Genomic DNA, 23,931 nt, shown 5'->3' with positions numbered 1-23,931 from the left:
TGTTGGATTTCATCTTTGCATGTATTTTGAAAATAAAAAGCTATTATTAAAAAAAAAAAGACTATTAACAACTAGGGGATTATGAAAAGCTCTGTGTAAGGGGTTAACACTGGGGCCAAGTCTCAAGAAGAGGCAATAGGGCGGAAGGGCAGCCTTTAAATCATACAGAGAAGAGGAACTTGGCTGAAACATAGCATGAGAAATCATATATGATCAGTCTGAAACGATGAGAGGGAGACAGCTCATAAAAGGCCTGAAATGCCAAATAAAGGTAGTCTTTATTTTACTTCTGAGGCTACAAATAAGCTACTGAAGCAGTTTCTTGGGCTTTGGGCAGATTTTGGCAATGGTGGAGAGAGAGAACTAAAAGCCAGAACAGTTGGGTATTATTGATACCAGAAAAACAAAGGGGGAAGGAGGTGTTGGAATTTTTTTTTTAATGAACAAACAGAAATTTAGAAGGAAATAGAGAGGAAGGTATAGACATTGGAACTTACAACATTTAAAAAGGTATAAATTGTTTTTACATGTAATTGCAAAAATATTTTTTAAAAATTTTAAAAAAGAGAAGAAAATACACAAGTCTTGAAAGTAATGTGTGAAATTTGCTATTTAATTTTTAAAAGTGGTATGAAGTGAGGAATTTGGTTTCATATGCAATCTTGTGTTTATGTTTCACTGTGTCAAGAGAAATTAGAGTCAGCAGGAGTATGAGGGTTCATTGGAGATTAGGTAATATGAATTTTCAGAGGACTCCATAATTCCTAAGATTTTAGTATAGAGGAAACTACAGTGACTATCTCTCTGACCTGGCTTAAAGTAAGAATCCCCTTAAGTCAATCTTAAATCTTGCTCATTTCCTTGGCCCATCTCCTGTTCCCCAAACTTTTAAGACTTTAAATGAACAAAATATTGAAAAATAATTAAAGACATGAGAATTAGAACAAGGTTATATTTTTAAATTACCTTAGATTCTAATTCAGCTATTTTTTGTCTTTGCAGATGAAGTTTGTTAATGAAGAAACAACTGAAAAAATTATTTCTTTAGGTATTCCTCTAATTCTTGCTCCTAAATTGCTACATGCCAAAAAGATGTTTAATCAAAATGGAGTGCCATGGAAGTGAAGCTCTTCTTTATTTCTAAGACCTCTTCCCAGAAGACTTTAACCTGCAACTTACTGTAATTCTTATAATAATTCTTGATTTGTAACATGTGGCTTGACCTTTTTGAATGTAAAACAAATAAAGAATATTCAGAGTAAGATTTTTTGCATATATTTTATATTATTCAAGTGATACTAATTTTATGCATTTTATTTACATAACAATTTAGCTCTCTCAGAAATCTTTAGTTTACTGACAATGAATTTTGGTCTATACGTTACAAAAAATAAGATTTCACATCCTTTTGAGGAAATTCTCTAAATGACTTAATAATGATACCCTGACTCTCTAAATCTCAAATATAGCAATGGGCTATATATTATAGTCTATTTTTGGAGATATAATAAATATTTAAGCATGTAAATATGGAACATGTAGTGATATGGTTTTTTTAAATAAAAAAATTAGGAACAGATGTGAAACCATAATAAGGAACTTTTTTTCTTATATAACTATAGGAAGCTGAAGAGAAAAAATATTTAATAACTAAAACACACAAAAAAATTTTTATTTGGCTCATTCCCCTCTTTATTGGAACATCTGAGAGGAAGAAAGCACATACACAACATACCACAAGGTAAAGAACTGTAACAAATCTTTTTAGTCACAGAGATTTCACTCCATCAATTTAAACAAACACTTTCAAAACAACTGAATTAGTCTCATAGACACCCATCAAACAGGGGTACTAAGGATTTAGAAATTTTAAAGTGTTCATTCATACCATCTCCTCTTAAATAATGCTTCTTTAAATAGATTCTGCTGTAAGAGGACACTGAAATGTGAAGGGTCATAGCACAGATTCTTTGGAGTTGTAGTGAAATTAATCTGTATAATAAAGGAGACACTATAGAAACCATCAAATTAGTGTTGAGTCACTGAGCCATCTGAGCTTCCATGGCCTGTGCCGTCCACTCTGGTGCTGTCTGACTTATCTTCTCCAAAAGGTTATTCACTTGGAAACAAAGTGATTGAATCTGTTTGTCCCATGTTGGCAAAGCCTCACGAGCTAAAGTAAAAAAGGAAAAACATAAAAACTTCATTGATCTGCAGTACTTCTAAGTAGAAGGATAGGGACAAGGACTAGACTTGTGATTTCATTGGTTTAAGATAAGAGATATATAGGAAGAATATAGGAACCAGATTATAATGTAAATGGGAAATGTTTTAACAGATTAAATAAAGACACAGCACAACACAGACAAAACTTAATTGTGGTTTTGTAAGTCACTGTGCCTTCAGAGATCCATTTCCACTGGCCTAGGGGCTTTCCTACGTCCTCCCTCCATCCATGTAGACTGGTGCCTGCTTTATAATTTACAGTATGAGGGAGCTGCCATGAGTCACCCAGGCAGGACATGCATCCAGATCTTTCTGTCTTCAGGACAGCTCTCTCTCTCTCTTCATTATACCAAGCTGTCTTTGAGTCAAAACAATACTACAGATTCAAGGTCAGACCTCTCCTACAATTTCTTCTAACACAAAAGAATAAATTGATTATGAAACAATCATTAAGAATAGTATTAAAATGTGTCACCAAAGCAAAAAAGCCCAAAGATTATTACTATTCTTAGAAAATGATAATAATTATTAGACAGTCTCACTTATATCGGGTACAATGTCACAGTCTTCCTATGAATAAAATTACTGCCATCTATTGGGGAAAGAAATTCTTTTTTCATACATCCACTTTAACAGTTACTGACTTGCATTTTAACAATAACAATAAAATGAAAATTCTTCTTACTTTCAAAATGAACTATTCCATCAATTTGATCAATAAATCCATTCATTCGGCCTTCTGTAATCATTTGAGATGCAATCTTTTCTGCCTGAAAATCAAAAATTTTAAAAATAATAGAATCTCAGAACTGGGAGTTCTACCCACCCTTGACAACAATTCTCTAACACCCCAACAAAAAGTGATTCATCACCCATTCTCTGCTGGGAGATTTCTAACAAGGAGAATCTACAATGTCTTGGGGTAGGCCCATTCCCATAATATAAAACTCAATAATGAATTAAGATTAACTTCTCAACAGGTATAATTCAAGACTTTTAAATCTATAATGCAAAGTCTGGGGAAAAAAAACTCTTAAAAGTGTAATTTTATAGGGCTTTTTTTTTTTTTTAAAGCATTTAAAATCTCTGTCCTCATTTTCCTAAACTGAAAAAAATTCAAAGGGGAGGGAGTCTATGTACATCAGAGTGGTATGAAAAAAGGTATTCAGAATTTATCCACTGGAGTTTTACTAAATTCCCACATTGTCACAGAATAACAGGAGACTTAGGGAAGATGATTTACCTCTTTCTGGGATTTAGAAGAGAAGGGAAGAAAGGGAATAAGCATTTTTTTTTAACCAAGTATTCTTTGTTATTAAATTAAGTTAGGAAATTTTGACATTTAAAAATGACTTCATTACATTTGCTCTTCACAACCCTGAATTTAAGTTCTCTTACTACTTGCCTTCTTTTTTTCCCCCACCCATTTTACAGATCTGGAAATTAAAAGTTAGAAAGTTTTATGACTTGTTCATGATTAATCATGCTCATGATTAAAGCCTTCTTTGTGTCTATGTAAAAAAATAAAAATTTAAAAAAGGAGGGGGAAGGTTAATATCTCTAATATTTTCTGGTGTTCCTTCACTCCTAAATTTTGAGATTGTTTTTCTCCTAGACCCATCTTCCAAATCTGAAATTTACACCTGCATGGCTTCCAAATATTTTTTCCAGTTGGGTTACCTTCTGACCTTGTTTTTCTACTTCAACTATGTTCTTTCCTCCATTGCATTGTTTTTTGGCCAGACCCATTGAATTTTTCTAAATTCTCTTCATTATCCATCTTGACAAGTTTTTCCATGATCTCTTAATTCTTCCTTTAATTCCTCTTGAGGTTTTTCTGCTGCATTAAGCTATATTTTTGGTGATGGGGGAAGGAATATGTAAAATGTTCCTTTTATTCTGTTACCCACTTGAGTCCATCTCTATTACTTTGTTCCTCATGCAACTTTTCATATTGTTTTTGCACTTCTAATATTTCCCTCCCTTGTTTCTCTTTCTCTGTAATTAAAAAAAAAAAAAGAAAGTATCTGCTTTTCTTCAGTTTGCTCATTGTCTTTAAAACATTAAAGTTTTAATTTTCTTGTAAAAATTTCTGGTAATTTTGTTTTCAGCATTTCTCTTGCGATTTTTGAGGTAGAACATTAGGAATCTGGCTTCTTTGCAACCTTTCTCATTCCACTGTCTTCCCAGAAATTTGCAGGCATTTCAGAGAGGGCCCTCCACCCTTTGGAATCCTTAGTTTCATCGAGACTCAACTGCAAGAAATAAGCGTTCCTAGAGAAGAAAATTGGGCAGGAGCCAGATTGGCTTGGTGACCAAGCAGTACAGAATCAAAAATAAGTGATGTGATCAAAATGGGCCAAGCTAAAAGGATGACAGTCTTTTTCTTGGCTTCCAGAGCTTCAGAGTGATTTGATTTCTCTCTCATGCCATGAAAATCTCCTCATTTTAAGTGTTTTGGCCCAGTATCTTCTTTAGAAATAAGCATTTCTATTGCACTACTATTATTTTATCTTTTTTTAAATTTTATTTTTTTATTTACAAACCATATGCATGGGTAATTTTTCAACACTGACCCTTGCAAAACCTTCTGTTCCAAATTTTCCCCTTCTTCCCCCCACCTCTTCCCCTAGCTGACAGGTAGTCCAATATATGTTAAATATGTTAAAATGTATGTTAAATCCAATATATGTATACATATTTATACAGTTATCTTGCTGCACAAGAAAAATCAGATCTAGGAAAAAAAAAAAAAAACCAACCTGAGAAGGAAAACAGAAATGCAAGCAAACAACAACAAAGAGTGAAAATGCTATATTGTGTACCACACTTAGTTCCTATGGTCCTCTCTCTGGGTATAAATGGCTCTCTTCATCATAAGATCATTAGAACTGGTCTGAATCTTCTCATTGTTGAAGAGAGTTACATTAATCAGCATTAATCAGATTTGATCATTGTACAGTCTTGTTGTTGCCATATACAATGACCTCCTGCTTCTACTCACTTCTCTCAGCATTAGTTCATGTAAGTCTTTTCAGGCCTCTCTGAAATCATCCTGCTGATCATTTCTTACAGAACAATAATATTCCATAACATTCATATACCACAATTTATTCTGCTTTCCTTCAATTGATGGGCATCCACTCAGTTTCCAGTTTCTAGCCATTACAAAAAGGGCTGTCACAAACATTTTTGCACGTATGGGTCCTTTTCGCTTCTTTATATATATATTATATATTATACATTATTTTATATCCCTTTGGAATATAAGCCCAGTAGAAACACTGCTGGGTCAAAAGATATGCACAGTTTGATAGTGCTTTGGGCATAGTTCCAAATTGCTCTCCAGAATATTTGGATTCGTTCACAATTCCACCAGCAATGTATCAGTGTCCCAGTTTTCCCACATCCCCTCAAACATTCGTCATTATCTTTTCCTGTCATCTTAGCCATATGTTATCTCTTTTGATCCATACAACAACCCTGCAAGCTAAGTGCTGTTAGCCCCATTTTACAGTTGAGGAAAAACAGGCAGACAGAGATTTGCCCAGGGCCACTGGGTCTTCCTAACTGTAGGCCCAGTTCTCTGATCACTGTGCTACCTAGGAGTTTCATTAATCTTCCTAAGAAAAGGCTTCCTTCTAGTGGGAGAAAAAAAAACCAACAAACCACACACACACACACCAAAGAATGACAAATATAATAAATATTTGGTCATCATCTTATGAGGTGGGTTAAAAATGCTGTTTTGTTTACAAAAAGAAAGATGTCATTCAACTCTCATAAAAGATTCTGTGAGACAGTTAGGATATGGATTATTTACCAGGTTACTTAGAAGTTTAATTTTTTCTGATCATATCTGAAAATTCCTCAAATAGGATAAAAGAAGACCAAAAATTCAATGTTCTATTTTCACTGTTTTAGTCTTTCAGTATGTATACATACATTTGTGTAAATGTATACAAACGAGCGTGTATGTGTGTATGTGTGTGTGTGTGTGTGTGTGTGTGTGTGTCTATTTCACACACCTACTATTCATTATCACACAAGTAAGTATCAAAATCACTTACAATTTTTTCTATTTGTACCTGGAACTAAATAGTTTTATGCTATTTGAAGGCTACAATTAGAAAGTGGGGCATTGAGAATGAGTGGGGAGGGAGATAGGGACTGGAATAAGCTTCACAACTTTTGTTTATTAGCTGACTTTTCAACATTAAAAGTAAATAGAAACCAATGTGGGTTTATGGCTATATATTCATATGCATGTAAGGGAAGAATGAAGTATGGTGAGCAACTTGGCAAGTAACACTTAAGATATTTCCTTTTCTCTCCATGACCAAGGCTTAGGGAATGTAAACATAAAATATGTATATATTAATGTATTGCAGGAGATGGATTTTTTTCCTTGACAATCTCAAGATTCTCCACATATGCTATTACCAATTTACTGTCTATTAAATATTGGCACTCTTGAGATCCGATCCTCACTTTTTAAAGACATTCTTAAGACAAAATTATATTACCTAACAAGTAGAGTTATAAATTAAATTAAGGGGAAAAGTTTTAACAAGAAACTTGAGAGCAGGGAGTCTTAACCTAGGATTTCAGAATATCTTGGGTTTGAATAGGAAAAAATTTACATTTTTATTTGTGCTTATCTAACTGAAATTCAGAATTTCCTTCAATTAATTGGTAGGAAACCAAACATTATTCTGAAAGGGATCCATAAGTTTCCTATGAATCTTTATAGGGAGCTAACTGCACAGTGGAAAGAATGATGGGCCCCGATATTAGCTGTGTGAATCTGGGCAAGTTAATTACCCCTTGTCTGCTTTGTTTTCTCAGCCACAAAATGGATATAATACCATCTATCTGTTGTGAGAAGCCAATGAGATACTATTTTTAAAGTCCTTTCCTTGCAAACTTTCAAGTGTCATATTAATTTTTTTTTAATCACACTATGCCATTACACAGTAAAGATTAGGAATCCTTGTTCTAGAGTATCACTTTACTTTCTACTTGCCAAATTATAGAACATTAAAATATGTAAGTTCCATTTTATGTTACTCTTGTTGCAAAATATAATTTTTTTAAAACAAAAATAATTTCACCTTTATGCTACATTCCCATTTCTTTAAGCTTCCCCCATACCCACTCAATTTTGTGAAGCTCTAAGGAATCTTTAACTTCTCCATTCTTCTCTTCTCCACCCAAATTATACATACTCTCAAAAAACAAATCTAACCAAGTCATTCCCTTGCTCAAAAATCTTAAGAGATTTGAAAATTAAATTGCAAACTAGTCCATTCCACCATGAATTTATTATATCTATCAGATGTGAAGAACTGTGGCTACAATATTCAAACAGATCAACATTTGATAATCTGAGGAAGCAGATAGCTCCAAAAATGCTTCCTGGAAAAGGTGAGCACTTAAAAGATGAAGAAGCAGTTCAGGGGATTCAAGGAAGAAGCACTTTCCAGGCAGGAAGCATAGTCTGTACAAAGGCATCTATACAAGATGTGGAATGAATGTGGAGACTAGAGAACAGAGAGTAGGTTAGTTTGCGCAATAGTGACATGGATTAATACTGTAGGCAGGCTGGTATGCTGACATAACCAGAAAGGATTGAAATGGCCAACAGAGAAGTCAGCAACATAAAACCACTGAGAGCTCCTGAAGAGAGAACAATGCAGTTAAACTTAGGCTATAGGGAAATCATTACATTGGCTTGGTTGGAGGATGTATTGGAAAGGGGAGAAAACAGAAGCTGAGAATCCAGTTAGAAAATAACATGGTTTAGGAGAGAGTTTATGGGGGCCTGAATTAAGGTGTCTGTAGAAGTGGAAAGGGACTGTTGCTTCTCACATGGAAGTATAACTCACAAGTCTTGGCAATAGGAAAAATACAGATGATGGGGAGAAAGATGATCTGACCATGACTTCAAAAATCCAGGGACCACTAGGTGAGTGATGCCTTCAGGAGAAACAGGGATGTGTGAAAGAACTGAAAGAGGAGTTTTATTTTGGACATGTTAAATCCAAACATCTTGTTGGAAATGTCCAAGAGACAATAGATGACACATGAACAAAACTAAGAAAAACTAGGGCTAGATTTGCAAGTCACTTGTGTAGAAATGAGGAAACGATGAGATCACCAAAAGAATGGCTATAGAGAGAGAAAGGAAGAGAGCTTTGTGAAATGTTCAGGATTAGAAAGTAGGATACAAATCATGATTTAGACAGAGGACTAAAAAGAAGCAAACAAGAAGAAAGTTTTTTTTTAATTTAATTTTATTTTATAATAACTTTTTATTGACAGAATCTATGCCAGGGTAATTTTTTTTACAACATTATCCCTTGTATTCGCTTCTGTTCCGATTTTTCCCCTCCCTCCCTCTACCCCCTCCCCTAGATGGCAAGCAGTCCTATATATGTTAAATATGTTGCAGTATATTCTAGATACAATATATGTTTGCAGAACCGAACAGTTCTCTAAACAAGAAGAAAGTTAAGTAAGAACAATATGAAAACTCAGGAAGGAGATAACATGCTGCAAAGGAGCAAAAAAGAATGAGAAAGATCACTAGATTTAGCAATTAATGAACTGCTAGTAACCACTATAGAGGGAGTTTCATCTAAGTAATGAGGTCTAAAGTCAAATAAGTTAAAGAAAAGCAGAAACAATGAGAGGCTTTTTTCTGAAACTCAGACTGTGAAAGAATGAATAAAAACATGAAGAAATGGTACAGTTAGGTAAAGATTATTCAAGGATGGAGGGAGGCCTAAACATGTTTGGAGGTAGCAGGAGAATCAGTAGATGGGGAAATTGACAATTAGAAACAGACAATACAAACGAAAAGGCAATCTGCTGGAGGAGACAGAGCAGGATGGAATGAAAGGCACAAGTAATGGGGCTGGTCTTGGTGAGAAGGGCTACCTCTTTATCAGAGACTAGATCAAAAGAGAAAAGAAATGGAAATGATGTTAAGGGATTGTGAGGTACAGAAGAAGAAATTCACAAGGAAGAAGAGAATATCTGAAATAATTACTCTGCAGAGTATGATGAATCAATAAGGAAAAAAGTAAAGCACTGCTGTGGAGCAGCCAGAGCCCAGCTGATGTGAGATTACACAACTGTGATTGGACATCTTCTTCCATTGCCATTAGTAGCACAAGAGGGTTCAAAGCCTGGCAAGGTATTAGGAGGCACAAGACAAAGGGGGGGAAATGGGAGAGTGTAAGACTGTACAGTTGAACTAGTTAACTACAGGTCCCAAAGTGATATGTGAGTAAAGTGAGACTCAATAAAGAAAATGTCCTGGGGGAGCACTAAGGAGGAGAATGAAGATATCACAGGAAGTACAAAGGACATAATTAAGAGGAATGAGGCCTGGAGGATGGAAGAATATAATCATGTACAGAAACTTTCTCAACTCTGTATCGTGTCCTGGGATGCCTCTGGCCAGATTTCTGTGAATGGTAGAAGACCATGAGATGTTGAGGGAGAGGAAGATCCAGTTTTATTCCCCATTCCTCCATGTAAGCACCAGGCTCTAGCTAAACCAAACTCCCTTTTTTGTGGCTAGGTTCTTTGCTTTTCTGCCTTTGTTCATGCAGTTCCCTATACTTAGAATGTCCTTCTCCATACTACCCATATGTATCTGTAATAGCTGCCAATCCTTCAAGGCTAAATCAAACAAACTTCCACAGCCCTTTGTATGCCTTAAGATACCAAATATATTCTGCCATTTACCACAGTTTTTCATCTGGGCCTATATCAATAACCATTGATCCTGAGCTTCTTAAGCTTGTTCTATTCATCTTTGTAAATTTCCCAACATCTGACATTTGGCAGATGCTCAATGACAAAGGAATTAATTCTAACATTCTGCCCCCCCCTGAAATTTTATTACTATTATTTGATATACAATATAAGCAAATACCTTAGCTGCAGGGATCTCTAATAGAGCTCCAAGCTCTTCAAATGTGATATTATTATATAACTTGCTTGCAGACAACAAATTGTGCTCAATGACAGCTCTGTCCAAGATGCTGGAACCTTTATAAATTTAAATAAATAATGATAAGCTCTCAACTAATTTTGTTCTGCATTCCAAAATTACATTAATTTCTTTGCATGTAATACTTATACCATTATCTATATGATGCTTCCAACCACACACAAAAAAAGTCAGTTTAGGCTGTCACCACACACTGATTTTAGCAAAATATCAATTCTAAATTCAATCAAGTGGAAATAGTTTTTAAAAATGCTAATTGGCTGAATGAATTCAACTTTTGGGCTCTTCTTAAAACCAAGATAAGGCATAGTAAGATGGTACAGTGAATAAAGAACTGGTGCCAGAATCAGAAGGCAAGCCCCCGAGGATCACATTCGGCCTCAGAAACTTAATCATTACTAGATGTGTGACACTGGGGAAGTTATTTAACCCATATTATCTCGTACAAAACAAACCAAAACACCAAGGCAGACCTTGTTACCTTGCAAAAGAGAAGAAAAAATATTGAACATTTTTCAAGATAAGAATAAACAGTGACTTTTTTCAAAAAATGACTTTTTACCTTTAAAAGCAGTAATGAAAAAAACACATATAATTTGAGTCAAAAATATTATTGTAGGCATTTATAGATTAGTAAGGTTTTGACCACACAGTATATTCCTAATAAATAAAATATTAGTAAAAATGCAAACGAATTTGGTTAAAATATATACAGAACCTAAGCAATCCTTGGTCAAACTTAACTGCATTATTTTTCCAGGCATTCAGTTATTTTAGCCATAACTAATCACAGTCACAGAATCTCAGAGCTTGGCAGGAGGTTTAGCTCACAACTGACTAAGAAGTACTCTCACAATATCTCTAACAAGCAGTCATCAGGGCTTTTCTTAGAGATCTCTATCAAGGCAAGAAAACTCGTTTCCCTTACACAGGGAATTACTTAGTAAAAAAAACCTTTCCAATATGTTTCTCTAGCTTCTAAGGAGGTAAAATATAAGACTATTCAATCAATAATCCATAAAAGTTGAATAAAAATATACACTTAAAATGAAGGTTTCATTTTTAAAGGTAATATCTACTACTCTGGTCCTTGTTTTCCTGAATTGAAAAAGATTTCAGCAAAAATCAAATAGAAAGAGTCTATGAAAATCAAAAAATAGGAAAAAATCCATTCAGAAGCCAACCACAGGTGCTTTACCAAATATCCACAGTGCCAAAGTCACTATAGGATAACAAAGAACCTAGGAAAGATGACTCTTTTTCTTCTGGATTTTAGATACCCTAAGAAAAGGCTCTCTAGATTAGATGAAATGATAGGGAGTAACAAAAACTAGCTCATTGAGTTAAAAAATATTGATTTGTATTTACAAAAAGAAAGATCTTATTTAGCCCTCACAAAAAATTCTAAGTTAGAATAGGGATTATTGTCTTAGATAAAAAGTTGATAAAACCTAGATGAGAGATTTGTAGTTGTGACTCGCCCAAAGTCATATGGCTGATCACTTTCAGAGCTAAAACTAGATCATTTGTTCTTTTTTCTAAAAAGCACTCTTAAAAAGCACTTTAAAGAAGGTCAAGAAATAAGAGGATAATGAAGACAATAAGGGATAAAATTACTGGCCTTTGTCCCTACTTCATGATATGGAGGTGCTCAAATGATAACGTACTTAATTTTTCTCCATATCAAACAAAATTAATAATATATGTGTAATGTATGTAATTCATGCTGTTTGAGGATAATTACAATGTTTATTAAGTGCCTTGAGATATGAAAAAGTAGACACTTCGTTTGCACATGGCATTTAAAAAAAAAATCTACTGGCTTGCAGTAATTTTCTCTAGTAGAATTAACTTTGTACATAACACATGTAACATTTTTAACAGTTCAAGCTGTATGACATATAAATCAAAATTACAACTAAAGTTAGTTTATAATTAATACTGCCTGATATCTACTAGCCTAAAAATATTAAAAAGCTCACAGGACCATGACATTTATAAATCAGATTATCAGTATTACTGCTATTCATAAAGTCTTTTACCATCAGCTGTAGTTGCTTTTTGGTGAGGCATCAACATAGCAGCAAATTCTTGAAGTTGATTTCCTCTGATAATCCTATCTAGATACATTTTCTCTAGGATTCCATAGGCTGCAAGCTGCTGACACCTTTCATCTTTAAAAAGAGTGGCTAGCATTCGAGAGCGCTGTTGTCCTGGAGAAAAACAAACAAAAGCATCATCAATACATTTCTCTAGTAGAAAACTTATTATTTATGCTTTTAAGCATTAATAAACTATATGGAATTTGTTAAGATGTTTCTTAAAAATTGGACTGCTGGCTTTACATGAAGTAGGTCTAGCTCAAATATTTTTAATGTAATTTCTTTTTTTTTTAAGAGAAGATAATTTGTCAACTTTATTTTTTTTATTGTAGCTTTTTATTTACAAGATATATGCATAGATAATTTTTCAGCACTGACACTTGCAAAATCTTCTGTTCCAACTTTTCCCCTCCTTCCCCCCACCCCCTCTCCCAGAGGCAGGTTGACCAATACATGTTAAATATGTTTAAGTATATGTTAAATACAATATATGTATATATGTCCAAACAGTTATTTTGCTGTTCAAAAACAATCAGACTTTGAAATAGTGTACTATTAGCCTGTGAAGGAAATCAAAAGTGCAGACGGACAAAAATAAAGAGATTGGGAATTCTATGTAGTGGTTCATAGTCATTTCCCAGAGTTCTTTCACTGGGTGTAGCTGGTTCAATTCATTACTGCTCTATTGGAATTGATTTGGTTCATCTCATTGTTGAAGAGGACCACATCCATCAGAATTGATCATCATATGGTATTGTTGTTGAAGTATATAATGATGTCCTGGTCCTGCTCATTTCACTCAGCATCAGTTCGTGTAAGTCTCTCCAGGCGTTTCTGAATTCATCCTGCTGGTCATTTCTTACAGAACAGTAATATTCCATAATGTTCATATACCACAATTTATTCAGCCATTCTCCAATTGATGGGCATCCATTCAGTTTCCAATTTCTGGCCACTACAAAAAGGGTCGCCATAAACATTTTGGCACATACAGGTCCCTTTCCCTTCTTTAGTATCTCTTTGGGGTATAAGCCCAGTAGAAACTCTGCTAGATCAAAGGGTATCCATAGTTTGATAACTGTTTGAGCATAGTTCCAAATTGCTCTCCAGAATGGCTGGATGTGTTCACAATTCCACCAACAATGTATCAGTGTCCCTGTTTTCCCACATCCCCTCCAACATTCCACATTATCTTTTCCTGCCATTCCAGACAGTCTGACAGGTGTGTAGTAGTATCTCAGAGTTGTCTTAATTTGCATTTCTCTGATTAATGATGACTTGGAGCATTTTTTCATAGGGCTAGAAACAGTATCAATTTCCTCGTCTAAGAATTGTCTGTTCATATTCTTTGACCATTTATCAATTGGAGAATGGCTTGATTTCTTATAGAGTCAATTCTCTATATATTTTGGAAATTAGGCCTTCATCAGAACCTTTGACTGTAAAAATGTTTTCCCAGTTTATTGCTTCCCTTCTAATCTTGTCTGCATTAGTTTTGTTTGTACAAAAACTTTTCAATTTGATATAATCAAAATTTTCTATTTTGTGATCAATAAAGATCTCTAGTTCTTCTTTAGTCATAAATTCCTTCCTCTCTTCCACAGGTCTGAGAGGTAAACTATTGTATGTTCCTCTAATTTATTTATAATCTCATTCGTTATGCCTAAGTCATGAACCCATTTTGATCTTATCTTGGTATATGGTATTAAGTGTGGGTCAATGCCTAGTTTCTGCCATACTAATTTCCAATTTTCCCAGCAATTTTTGTCAAACAGTGAGTTCTTATCCAAAAAGCTGGAGTCTTTGGGTTTCTCAACACTAGATTATTAAAGTTATTGACTGTTTTGTCCTTTTAACCTAACCTATTCCACTGATCAACTAGTCTATTTCTTAGCCAATATCAAATGGTTTTGGTAACTGCTGCTTTATAATAGTAGATCTGGTACAGCTAGGCCACCTTCATTTGATTGTTTTTCCATTAATTCCTTTGAAACCTTTTGTTTTTCCATATGAACTTCGTTGTTATTTTTTCTAGGTCATTAAAACAGTTTTTTGGGAGTCTGATTGGCATAGCGCTAAATAAATAGATTAGTTTAGGTAGTGTTGTCTTTAATGTAATTTCTTAAGCAAACGGAGACCAAGATTAAAAGATTTCATATTTCAAAAAGTCATGTTTAATGCGATTAAAACTTATGCTTATCAATTCCTTTCTTATTTTTTTGAACTGAAGTGATTACATTATGTAGATTGGTATAAATATACCTTCTAAATCCAATTCTTCCTGTGCAACAAGAGAACTGTTCGGTTCTGTACTCATATATTGTATCTAGGATATACTGTAACATATTTAACATGTATAGGACTGCTTGCCATCTGGGGGAGGGAGAGAGAGGGAAAATCAGAACAGAAGTGAGTGCAAGGGATAACGTTGTAAAAAATTACACTGGCATGGGTTCTGTCAATAAAAAGTTATAATTGTTAAAAAATAAAAAAATAAAATAAAATAAAATGGATAACAAAAACAAACAAAAAAGATTGGTATATATAGCTTTCTAAAAATGTTAACAATTCACCACCAAACTGAGGCAGACTCTTAGTATTTCTCTGGGCATGCCTTATTTGTTACAATCAATTTTATGTCACATCATTCATTACCTTTTGAAAATTCACAAAGCACTTCCACAGAGATAAATCTTACACAATCTTCACAATTACCTTAAACTTAAATCCTTAAATCTTAACCTACACAACAGCCTTAAAAAGGTGTCTGATTCCTTGTTCAGAACTCTTTAGAGTACAGCAAGGTACAATGCTTAAGTATCAGTATGATATCTGAGTCATTAAACATAAGTATATATTTAGAAATAAGACATTAAAGAAAAAAGCAGTTATTCAGTACACTGACCTCTCTTTTGTTAACACAACTTTTATCTGCCAAAAATATTGGCTATCATCATATGTAGATGATTCTCTCTACAAAAATTGTTAACAACTAGCGGAAAGTTATTAGTCATCATTTGATACAGGGGATTCAGAGACTGAATAATGTACTTACCTGCTGATGCTAAGATGGTACAATGCAAAGCATGTTTTAAGGCCTCTAGTCTCTCACTTTCATGGACTATTGTCTTATATGAGAGCTCATTGTATCTTTGGGCAGCTTCAATGAATTTTCTTCTATAATCAAGAACACGAGCATAGCACACCTGCAGCAGCAAGAGTATGTCTAAATTAGCAAAAAATTAAAATTAAAAATCGAAGGATCAATGGGTCTCCCTTCATATCCATCCAGCCAAAGGGTCCATGACTTATGTGTATTGTAGAGCCTTGGACAGCTAATTATCTCCTTCTAGAATTAAGTTTTATTATGTATAAGATGAAATACAAAGGACTCCAACAACCAACTGTACTGAAATCCATTTATCAAAATATAACAAAAGCCAACCTCCCAGATGCTGGATTAAGAATCCCTACTCTAATGCAACCGATAATTAAAATTCTCTCTAGAACACATTTCACAATCATTCTATCATCCATACTTTTCCTGAAACCACAGTGTGCAAATAATGCTACAGAAGAAAAGAATGGAGGAAGCAGAGAGGAAGGAAGAAAAGAAGGGACAGAGTAAGGAAAGAAGAAAAAGGAGAGGGAAAAACTCTGCACTACTTCCTCTTCAGCTTCTGAGGCAGGTAACTGGGTTTTCTTTCTTTTCTTTTCTTTTTTTTTTATTATAGCTTTTTAATTACAAAACATATGCATGTTAATTTTTCAACACTGACCGTTGCAAACCTTCTGTTCCAACTTTTCCCCTCCTTCCCCCCATCCCCTCCTCTAGATGGCAGGTAGTCCTATACATGTTAAATATGTTAAAGTATATGTTAAATACAATATATGTATACATATTTATATGTTAACTTGGTTTTCTTCTGCAGGCTTCCCTCCTCACCTCCAAAATTTAAGAATTCCCCAAGGTGCTTGGGGGATCAACCTGCTCTTAAGGTTCTCTGGTGGAAGTCATTTGTAAACCCTTTTCTACTAAGAACTTCTTTAACTACATTTTTTTGATTTCTGCATGTTGCACTCATATACTCATAACCCCACTTTACACATCTCCTCACCCTTGCAATTTGTAGCTGGAGCTCTGACAAGACTGAAAAAGATATTAACAATTACAGTTTATACATTAATAACAACCAAAAAAAAACCAAACCCAGTATCAATCTTTAACATTTTTATTACAACGTGAGCCTGGCTGATTCCTAAATAACTTTTCCAAAGGGTAGATTTAGTAAGTTAAAAACATGTCCATACAACAAAAGACTCTGAATTTAAAAAGAAATTAAATGGGATTTTTCTGCTTGGGAAATTTTCTCTGACCTTTATCACCATTATTAATGCAGAAAAATTCCAAAAATAAAATTTAAAAAACAAGTCCAACAAAATAATGGGATAAGCTTAACAAAAACAAACTGTTGGATCTTCAATTTAACTGCTCTTTTCTTCTAGGTCCTCTAATTTGTAAATTGTTCCATTGTACTTTCATGGAATCTTTCCTTCTATTCTGGAACCTGATTCCATTAAATAATTATTCAAATGTTTATATTATGAGCTGTTTAAAGAGAAAAAAAGAAAACAAGTAAGTGCCAAAGTAGGATCACCTTGTAATGGATCTGCAACTGTTCATTGGTTGATTCGTTCTGGAGCAGGGAAGCTCGGTTGATATAAGCCTCTGCCTGAACAGGATCATCATCCTCCAGATACAGTCTGGCAATTTTCAGATAGGTCTCCAATTTATAATCCACATTGTACTGCCTGCAATTAAAAAATTAAAAACCCAGCATATCAACTTTAAAAAACAATATCCATTCTCTTATATGGAATCCTAACTTCTCAAAGAAGCTCAACAAGTTTAAATGTTATCTAATGTATCACAATTAATACATTATTTTTATATCATTAGAAACAAAATATTATTGAGCTTAGTAAATGTATATCATTTGGACCTCTAGCTTACATCATAGTCCTTGCTTATATTTTAATGTTCTTCCTTTTTTGCTTTATTTACACTATATCTTAGCTCCTTTACTTAAATATTCAAAAAGTTGCCAGCCTTCTATGGCAGATATTTGCTTTAATGCTTACTACTTTAATTTAAAATTAAAAAAACAACAACATTGTATCTGTTTTCCCAAACAAGGAAGACAGTAATTCCATTGCTATTAAGAAAAAAAATCAGTTAAACCAAATGGCCAATATGCAATTCCCTAATCAATCTATGTTGTAAGAAAAACCAAGAGAAATTATTTTTAAATTAAAAAAATAACAAAAATGTATAAGAAATATTGTCAGAAGCCTTGCATTTCACAACTACTGAAGGAATAAATAAATGTGAGTCACCAAATATGCTTTTAAGGACAAGAATGGTTTATTATATACTAAAAAGATCTCTTTCAATTAGCTTCTTTTCAGTAGTGTCACCACCAAGGTGTTTCATAACATAAATGTTAATGGAACAAAAGTCCATATTGGTATCTTTCTCACCATTACAAAATTTATGTAGATAGAATCTACCATCAACTGGAAAAGATGAGAAATACTTGGAAATCTGACATAAATCAACTATTAAATCTGTCAGATGAAACAAAGTGAATTTAAAATTGTACTAGAATATTTAATATCTTTCTCCCTTATAGAAATTTGGTGTGGCCATCATATATGCCAAAATATTTCTAGGAGCACTTTCTGTGGAAGTAAATGGAAATGAAGTGAATGTCTTTTGACTGGAAAAAAATTAAATGACACACCTTATTATCACAAATTAATGTAATAAATCACAAATAGTGATTGTATTATAAAAAATCCTTCATAAGATTTGGAGAAATTTGAAAAGATCTGTATGAACTGGATGCAAAATAAGACATGCATAATTAAAAGAACAATCTACAAAATAACTACAATAATACAAAGTGAAAGAGTATTTAAAAACACCCAAAAAAACAACAGAATTCAGATCAATGCACTGATTAATTGGGATTCATGAAGGGACAGACCTGCCCTACTCTAAGGAGAGAGATACGTGCTATCAGATACCATCCCTCCTCTTTCATATCAAAAGTCTCTTTGGGGGGAGGAGGTACTGGAAAATTAAAACTATATGTATTTTTTTAAGTTATAGCTTTTTATTTACAAGATATATGCATGGGTAATTTTTCAGCGTTGACAACTGCAAAACTTTTTGTTCCAATTTTTCTCCTTCTTTACCCCACCCCTTCCCCGAGATGGCAGGTTGACCAATACATGTTAAATATGTTAAAGTATATGTTAAATACAATATATTATACATGTCCATAGTTATTTTGCTGTACAAAAACAATCAGACTTTGAAATAGTGTACAATTAATCTGTGAAGGTAATCAACAATGCAGGCGGACAAAAATAGAGGGATTGGGAATTCTATGTAGTGGTTCATACTCATTTCCCAGAGTTCTTTCACTGGGTGTAGCTGATTCAATTCATTACTGCTCTATTGGAACTGATTTGGTTCATCTCATTGTTGAAGAGGGCCACCTCCATCTGAATTGATCATCATATAGTTGAACCTGAGTTCAAATCTGGCCTCAGACACTTAACACTTACTAGCTGTGTGACCCTGGGCAAGTCACTTAACCCCAATTACCTCAGCCAAAAAAAAAAAAAAAAAAATACACACACACACACACACACACACACACACACACACACACACACACACTTACTTTCAAACCAAAGTAATTCATATGTTCAAAACTTACAAATAAGGTAAAAAATTAAAACTGGAAGTGATAAAATCAGTTGGTTATGTCTGACAATATTTTGTTATGAGAAAATCAAAGTGAACTCTCAAGTACCCAGCCATCCTATCCAGAAGGCCTGGTCAGTGAATTAAAGAAAGTGGATTTCGAGCTAAGTGAATATTTGATTTTGATTACTCCAGCTTCCTAGTCATGTGGTAATCCACATCCATTGTGAAGAAAAGACTAGCTTATGAATGAACAGAAATATGGCCTTTATCTTTTCAATATTCAAAGGAAAAGCCATGAATATGATTTAATACATATTAATCTATATGAGGAAGTAGAATGTAGTTGTCCTTGAAAAGAGGAAGACCTGAGTTTAATTCCCAATTATGACATATATGGGTGTATGAGACTGTGGGCAAATCAATTAAGTTCTCACTGCCCAGGTGACAATAGTCTAAGACTATAAATTGCAGAGAAGGTGCTGATCTATATTTACTGAGGGAGTATTCTTATTAGCAAATAAATCAATAAATTACCAATCAAGCAATAAACAAGACTAAATTTTTTAAAATGACTAAATAATAGGAAAAAAGAATAGATTTAAAGTAAGTTGCTCAAAAACACCATAAGGAAAAACAATTAACAAAGAATTAGGAAGAAATCTAATCAATGCAGTAACCAACTACAATTTCAGAAAACTGATACTTATACATGCTACCTACTTTCAAAGAGACAGGTGAACTCAAAGTGTAAAATATCTAGAGTTCTTCAGACACAGCCAATGTGAGGTTTTCTTTTACAAGGATTTTTGTTTTTCTTTCATTCAATTTTTTTGTTTTGTAAAATGTAAATAAATAATGAAAATATAAACAAACAAATAAAAGTGTCTTCGAAGTGGTTTTTAAAATACACAGAAGAAAGATCAACTGTAAATACAGTCAAGAAGGACAGGTCTGAAAAATACATCTCAGATTTGACATATATTTAAAGGGAGAATGAAGCAAAGCTGTCCACGGTATAATTTCATGGCCATTCATGCTATCGATATTATTTTTCTATTCTGTTTTATATAGAAAAATGTTTGTCTTATTTGCATCTAAGTTCAGAATTCTTTAAATAAAAATTTTTTTAAATCTTCATTTTAAACAACTAGGACCCATTAGCACTTAAGTACTAGTAGAATATATAAAGAAAATTTTAGGAAGAAAAAAAGCATCTTTCACTATTTACTATACTTTTGTCCTGTTTCCAAGGGAATTCCCACCAACACTTGTGCTGCATTTCTCCAGTCTTCTTCTTTCTCATATATTGATGCAAGATGCTGTCTTATTGAAGCAACCTTAATAATTTAAAAAGAAAAAAATCCAACTGTTAATTTGATCCAATTTCAAATGATAAAGTTATTTTTAATTGTCCAAAGTAAACAAGTTCAAATATTAGTGACCTGAAGTTCTCAGATAATAAAAATTATCATAAAACACAATTATTTTTTTAGAGATATTTTTAAAAAGTTAAAACTTCAAACTAATCTACTATATAGAACTAGTGATGTGATACAGTTGTAGTAATAATATTCCTTAAAGAGAAATGACAATTCATTCAAAATTCCCCTGTAGATTATTACTATAAAAATATCTGATCAACATTATTTACATTGTATAGTTGATTAGCACTGTTCCTAATTCTTACTGAAACATTTTTTAAAACATTTATTCCAAATATATTTCTTTCCTCCTTTAATCTTTGTAAGAAAGATTAAAAGATAAAAAACCCTGGATAAGAGCAGTAAATGGCTCCCCAAATCTAAGAATCTGTGCAATGTTTCATAGCTACAAATACCCACTTCTTCAATGAAAAGAAAGGTACATTTTCTTAGTTCTAAACTCTGAGCACAAACTTGGCATTACTGATTATTTTTAGTAGCATTTCAAAAATAGTGCTAAGTACTTGGAAATTCACTAATAATCCCCAAACTTTCTGGAGTGTGTATAATCCTATTACTTGATAGTCTCACGTCTCTTTAATTTGCATTTTATTTTTCAGAATTTCATGACATCCCTTAAAAAACTCTTTGGAGGCACAGTGAATAGAGCACCAGTCCTGAAGTCAGGAGGACCTGAATTCACATATAGTCTCAGACACTTAACACTTTCTCGCTTGTGACCCTGAGCAAGTCACTTAATCCCAATTGCCTCAGCAATTTTGAAAGCTGACAGATAATCAAGGTTTGGAATCACTGCTCTCGACTTTATAAGTAGGATCTGGTTCCTTGCTTTTACCTGCTCCTCAAATGAAATGACTCTGGGCTGGATCTTTTCCAAGGTGAAATGATAGATTTCTTTGGCCGTGCTGTCAGGCAGATTAGGTAGGTGTGTGCAGAAATCAGTCAGCAACTGCCGAGAGATCACTAGACTGACATTCTCATTTACCACTTGGTTCGAAAACATGAGACAAAGAAATATGAGTAACTTACATACTTTGCAAATATTTCACAAGACAAATTTTTCATTTGCTTAATTCTTACACAGGAAGCATCTTATATTTGCTGAAATAAATTAACTCATCTGACAAAACCATTAAGATTTTTGATCTTGATGACAAAAATATGAAAAAAACATCTGCACCAAAAGAAATAAACATTTGATTTTTTAAATATAATATTCAAAGATAATTTTCATAAGTAGTTAAGAACTGAGAAAGCATTCTTTTCCCTACCTACATTTATGTTTTTTTAAAATTACAAAACATAATAGCTATGAATCCAATATAAAAAAGCAAAATTTAACAGAAATGGTTACACAGCTCTCCACAATGAAATTAATCAAGCACTATTCAAGTCAATATCTATGCTATAAACAAGCTGCTTTTAAGAACTAGAGTGAAGATCCTATTTTTAAAACACAAAGCTGATAATGTATTTTTTTATTCATTACTTGATAACATTAAATGGAATGGATTACAATCAGAAACACTAACATTATTGACCTTGATGTCAGTACCAGACCTACAGTGAGGAGCAAATGATATGCCAAGTTCCCTTACTGTGGGAAGGAATGGGGAGAGCAGACTCTCTTCTTCAGACCCTCCAGACCCCACAAGGCCAGGGCAAGGACTGTCTAGTTTCTCATCCCAGTGAAAAAAAGTCATGAGGAAGCCTTAAACTGAAATTGATTTTCCCACAGACTTCCACAGAAACATAACCTGCTTCTTCACACTTGGTACTTGAGCCAAGAGGTAGTAGATGCTCTGTAACAAAGATGTTTTGGGGAAAGGGACTGAAAAAGGCCACCCTCTCTTTCAACACCCACCTCCCAATAAAAACAACCTTCAAGGTATTAGAGACAGAAGGGATCACTTAGTTCAACTCATTGATTTTACAAAAGAGAAAATTAAATCCTCAAAAGAAAGAAAGCCTTGCCTGAGATCACAGAGACACTATGAAATTGAGACTGAGGTGAAATAGACTGATAGATGTCAAGCCTTTGTTTAATCTCATTTTACAGAGGGGGAAAGAGAGAACCAGTCGGTGCCTTACACAGTTCTGGTCTCTCTGCCAGGCTGCTGACATTTGGGCACCTCTGGAGGGCTGCTCTTCCAGAGCATCACCGCTGGTGTCAAAACTCAGAACAAACAGCTGAGCACAAAAGAGAACTCTCTATCCTTCCTGTTCCAAGCTCACCAGCAACACCCAGAAAGGCTGAAGCAGATGAGGAAGATAAAGTTCTCCCAGATTACACTGCATGGGACAGGTAGAGGTAGGACCAGGAGGTCCTATTTTTCTCAGGGAAGAATGCAGAGAGCATGTGGATACCTCCTAGGCCTAGAGAGGCACTTGCAGGAGTCAATTTCTAGCTTTTGTCCATAAAATGGATAACCTGAGGCCTGAGAAAGGCTTCAAATTCTGCACCCATTCCACTGCACTATACTAATTTCCCATTTTCCATATGAAAAAAACAAACTCCTTGAGAAGAACTGAGGTATCCAAGAATTCTTTTGGTTTTTTCGCCCACTTGAATTTGGGGAGCAGCTCATTTGGGATGACTGTCCCAGATTTATAAAAATATGGAAGATAGGAAGGGTCCCAGGCTTTTCAGGAGATTCCTTGAATAGGTCACCAGGAAGATATGGTCCCCCTGCTTCCTTCCCCCATCATGCCTAGCCCCAAGGACCCCTCTGGTACTGGAGCTATCTCATCTCAGGAACTGGCCTGTAGGACTGCCTTTGAGGAGCCATGCAGCTTTAAGAGCCAATGTTAGGGCTCCCTCCTAGGTCCTAGAGCCACCCATGATCTGGACTCCAGCAGCTTTGCCCCAGCCCAGAAGCCCTCCTCCTGATCACTAATGTTGCTCCCCCAAGGCTCTTCCATACAATACCATCAGCCTCAGTCCCTGGCTTTTTTCTTAGAGGAATTCAGAAGCTATTCAAATGTCTCACGAGAACCTGTCATCAGCTCTGGCTTATTATGGAGTAATAGCGGCAGCTAAAGCAGCTCTTCCAAGAAATGCCATTTAAAACTGTCTGCTACTCATATCCAGTCCAGTTTCAACCTTCAGTCCCTCCTTTTCTAGAAAAGGTCATGAAACCATGCCAAATGGTGCGCCCACTTCGCCTCCATCATAGCAAACCCTCTGACTTGGCTGCCAACATTCTCTAACATAAGCCTCACAAAAAGTGTTCCAAATTTCCTTGGTTATGAAACATCTTCAATCTTTCTCACATGACTTGGCCTTCTACTTGCCAAAGAAAGCTGATGCCATCTTTATTTTTTATGAGTTCCCTATCTCCCCTACTTTTCAAA

The 23,931-nt window shown here is 34.3% G+C and overlaps 2 protein-coding genes across 2 annotated transcripts in view; one reads left to right on the top strand and one right to left on the bottom strand.

Moving 5' to 3' along the window:
• The window catches only part of PLAC8 (placenta associated 8), a 28,419-nt gene extending 27,157 nt beyond the window's left edge, over positions 1-1,262 (top strand). The window contains exon 5 of the mRNA XM_051966631.1: positions 1,003-1,262. The gene's annotated coding sequence lies outside the window, so the exon portion shown is untranslated. The remainder of the gene's footprint in view (positions 1-1,002) is intronic.
• Positions 1,263-1,668: 406 nt separating this feature from the next.
• Positions 1,669-23,931, bottom strand: part of COPS4 (COP9 signalosome subunit 4) — a 36,100-nt gene continuing 13,837 nt past the window's right edge. The window contains exons 3-10 of the mRNA XM_051966630.1: positions 21,413-21,564; positions 20,369-20,472; positions 17,013-17,166; positions 15,410-15,560; positions 12,295-12,465; positions 10,175-10,290; positions 2,912-2,996; positions 1,669-2,173 (exon numbers count right to left, since the gene is read on the bottom strand). Coding sequence (XP_051822590.1) covers positions 2,040-2,173; positions 2,912-2,996; positions 10,175-10,290; positions 12,295-12,465; positions 15,410-15,560; positions 17,013-17,166; positions 20,369-20,472; positions 21,413-21,564 — 1,067 coding nt within the window. The 3' untranslated portion in view covers positions 1,669-2,039. The remainder of the gene's footprint in view (positions 2,174-2,911; positions 2,997-10,174; positions 10,291-12,294; positions 12,466-15,409; positions 15,561-17,012; positions 17,167-20,368; positions 20,473-21,412; positions 21,565-23,931) is intronic.

Source organism: Antechinus flavipes, chromosome 6, assembly GCF_016432865.1.
Source record: "Antechinus flavipes isolate AdamAnt ecotype Samford, QLD, Australia chromosome 6, AdamAnt_v2, whole genome shotgun sequence".
NCBI lineage: Eukaryota > Metazoa > Chordata > Mammalia > Dasyuromorphia > Dasyuridae > Antechinus > Antechinus flavipes.
Note: the sequence above shows the minus strand (reverse complement) of the source record. Positions and strands in the feature narration are given on the sequence as shown.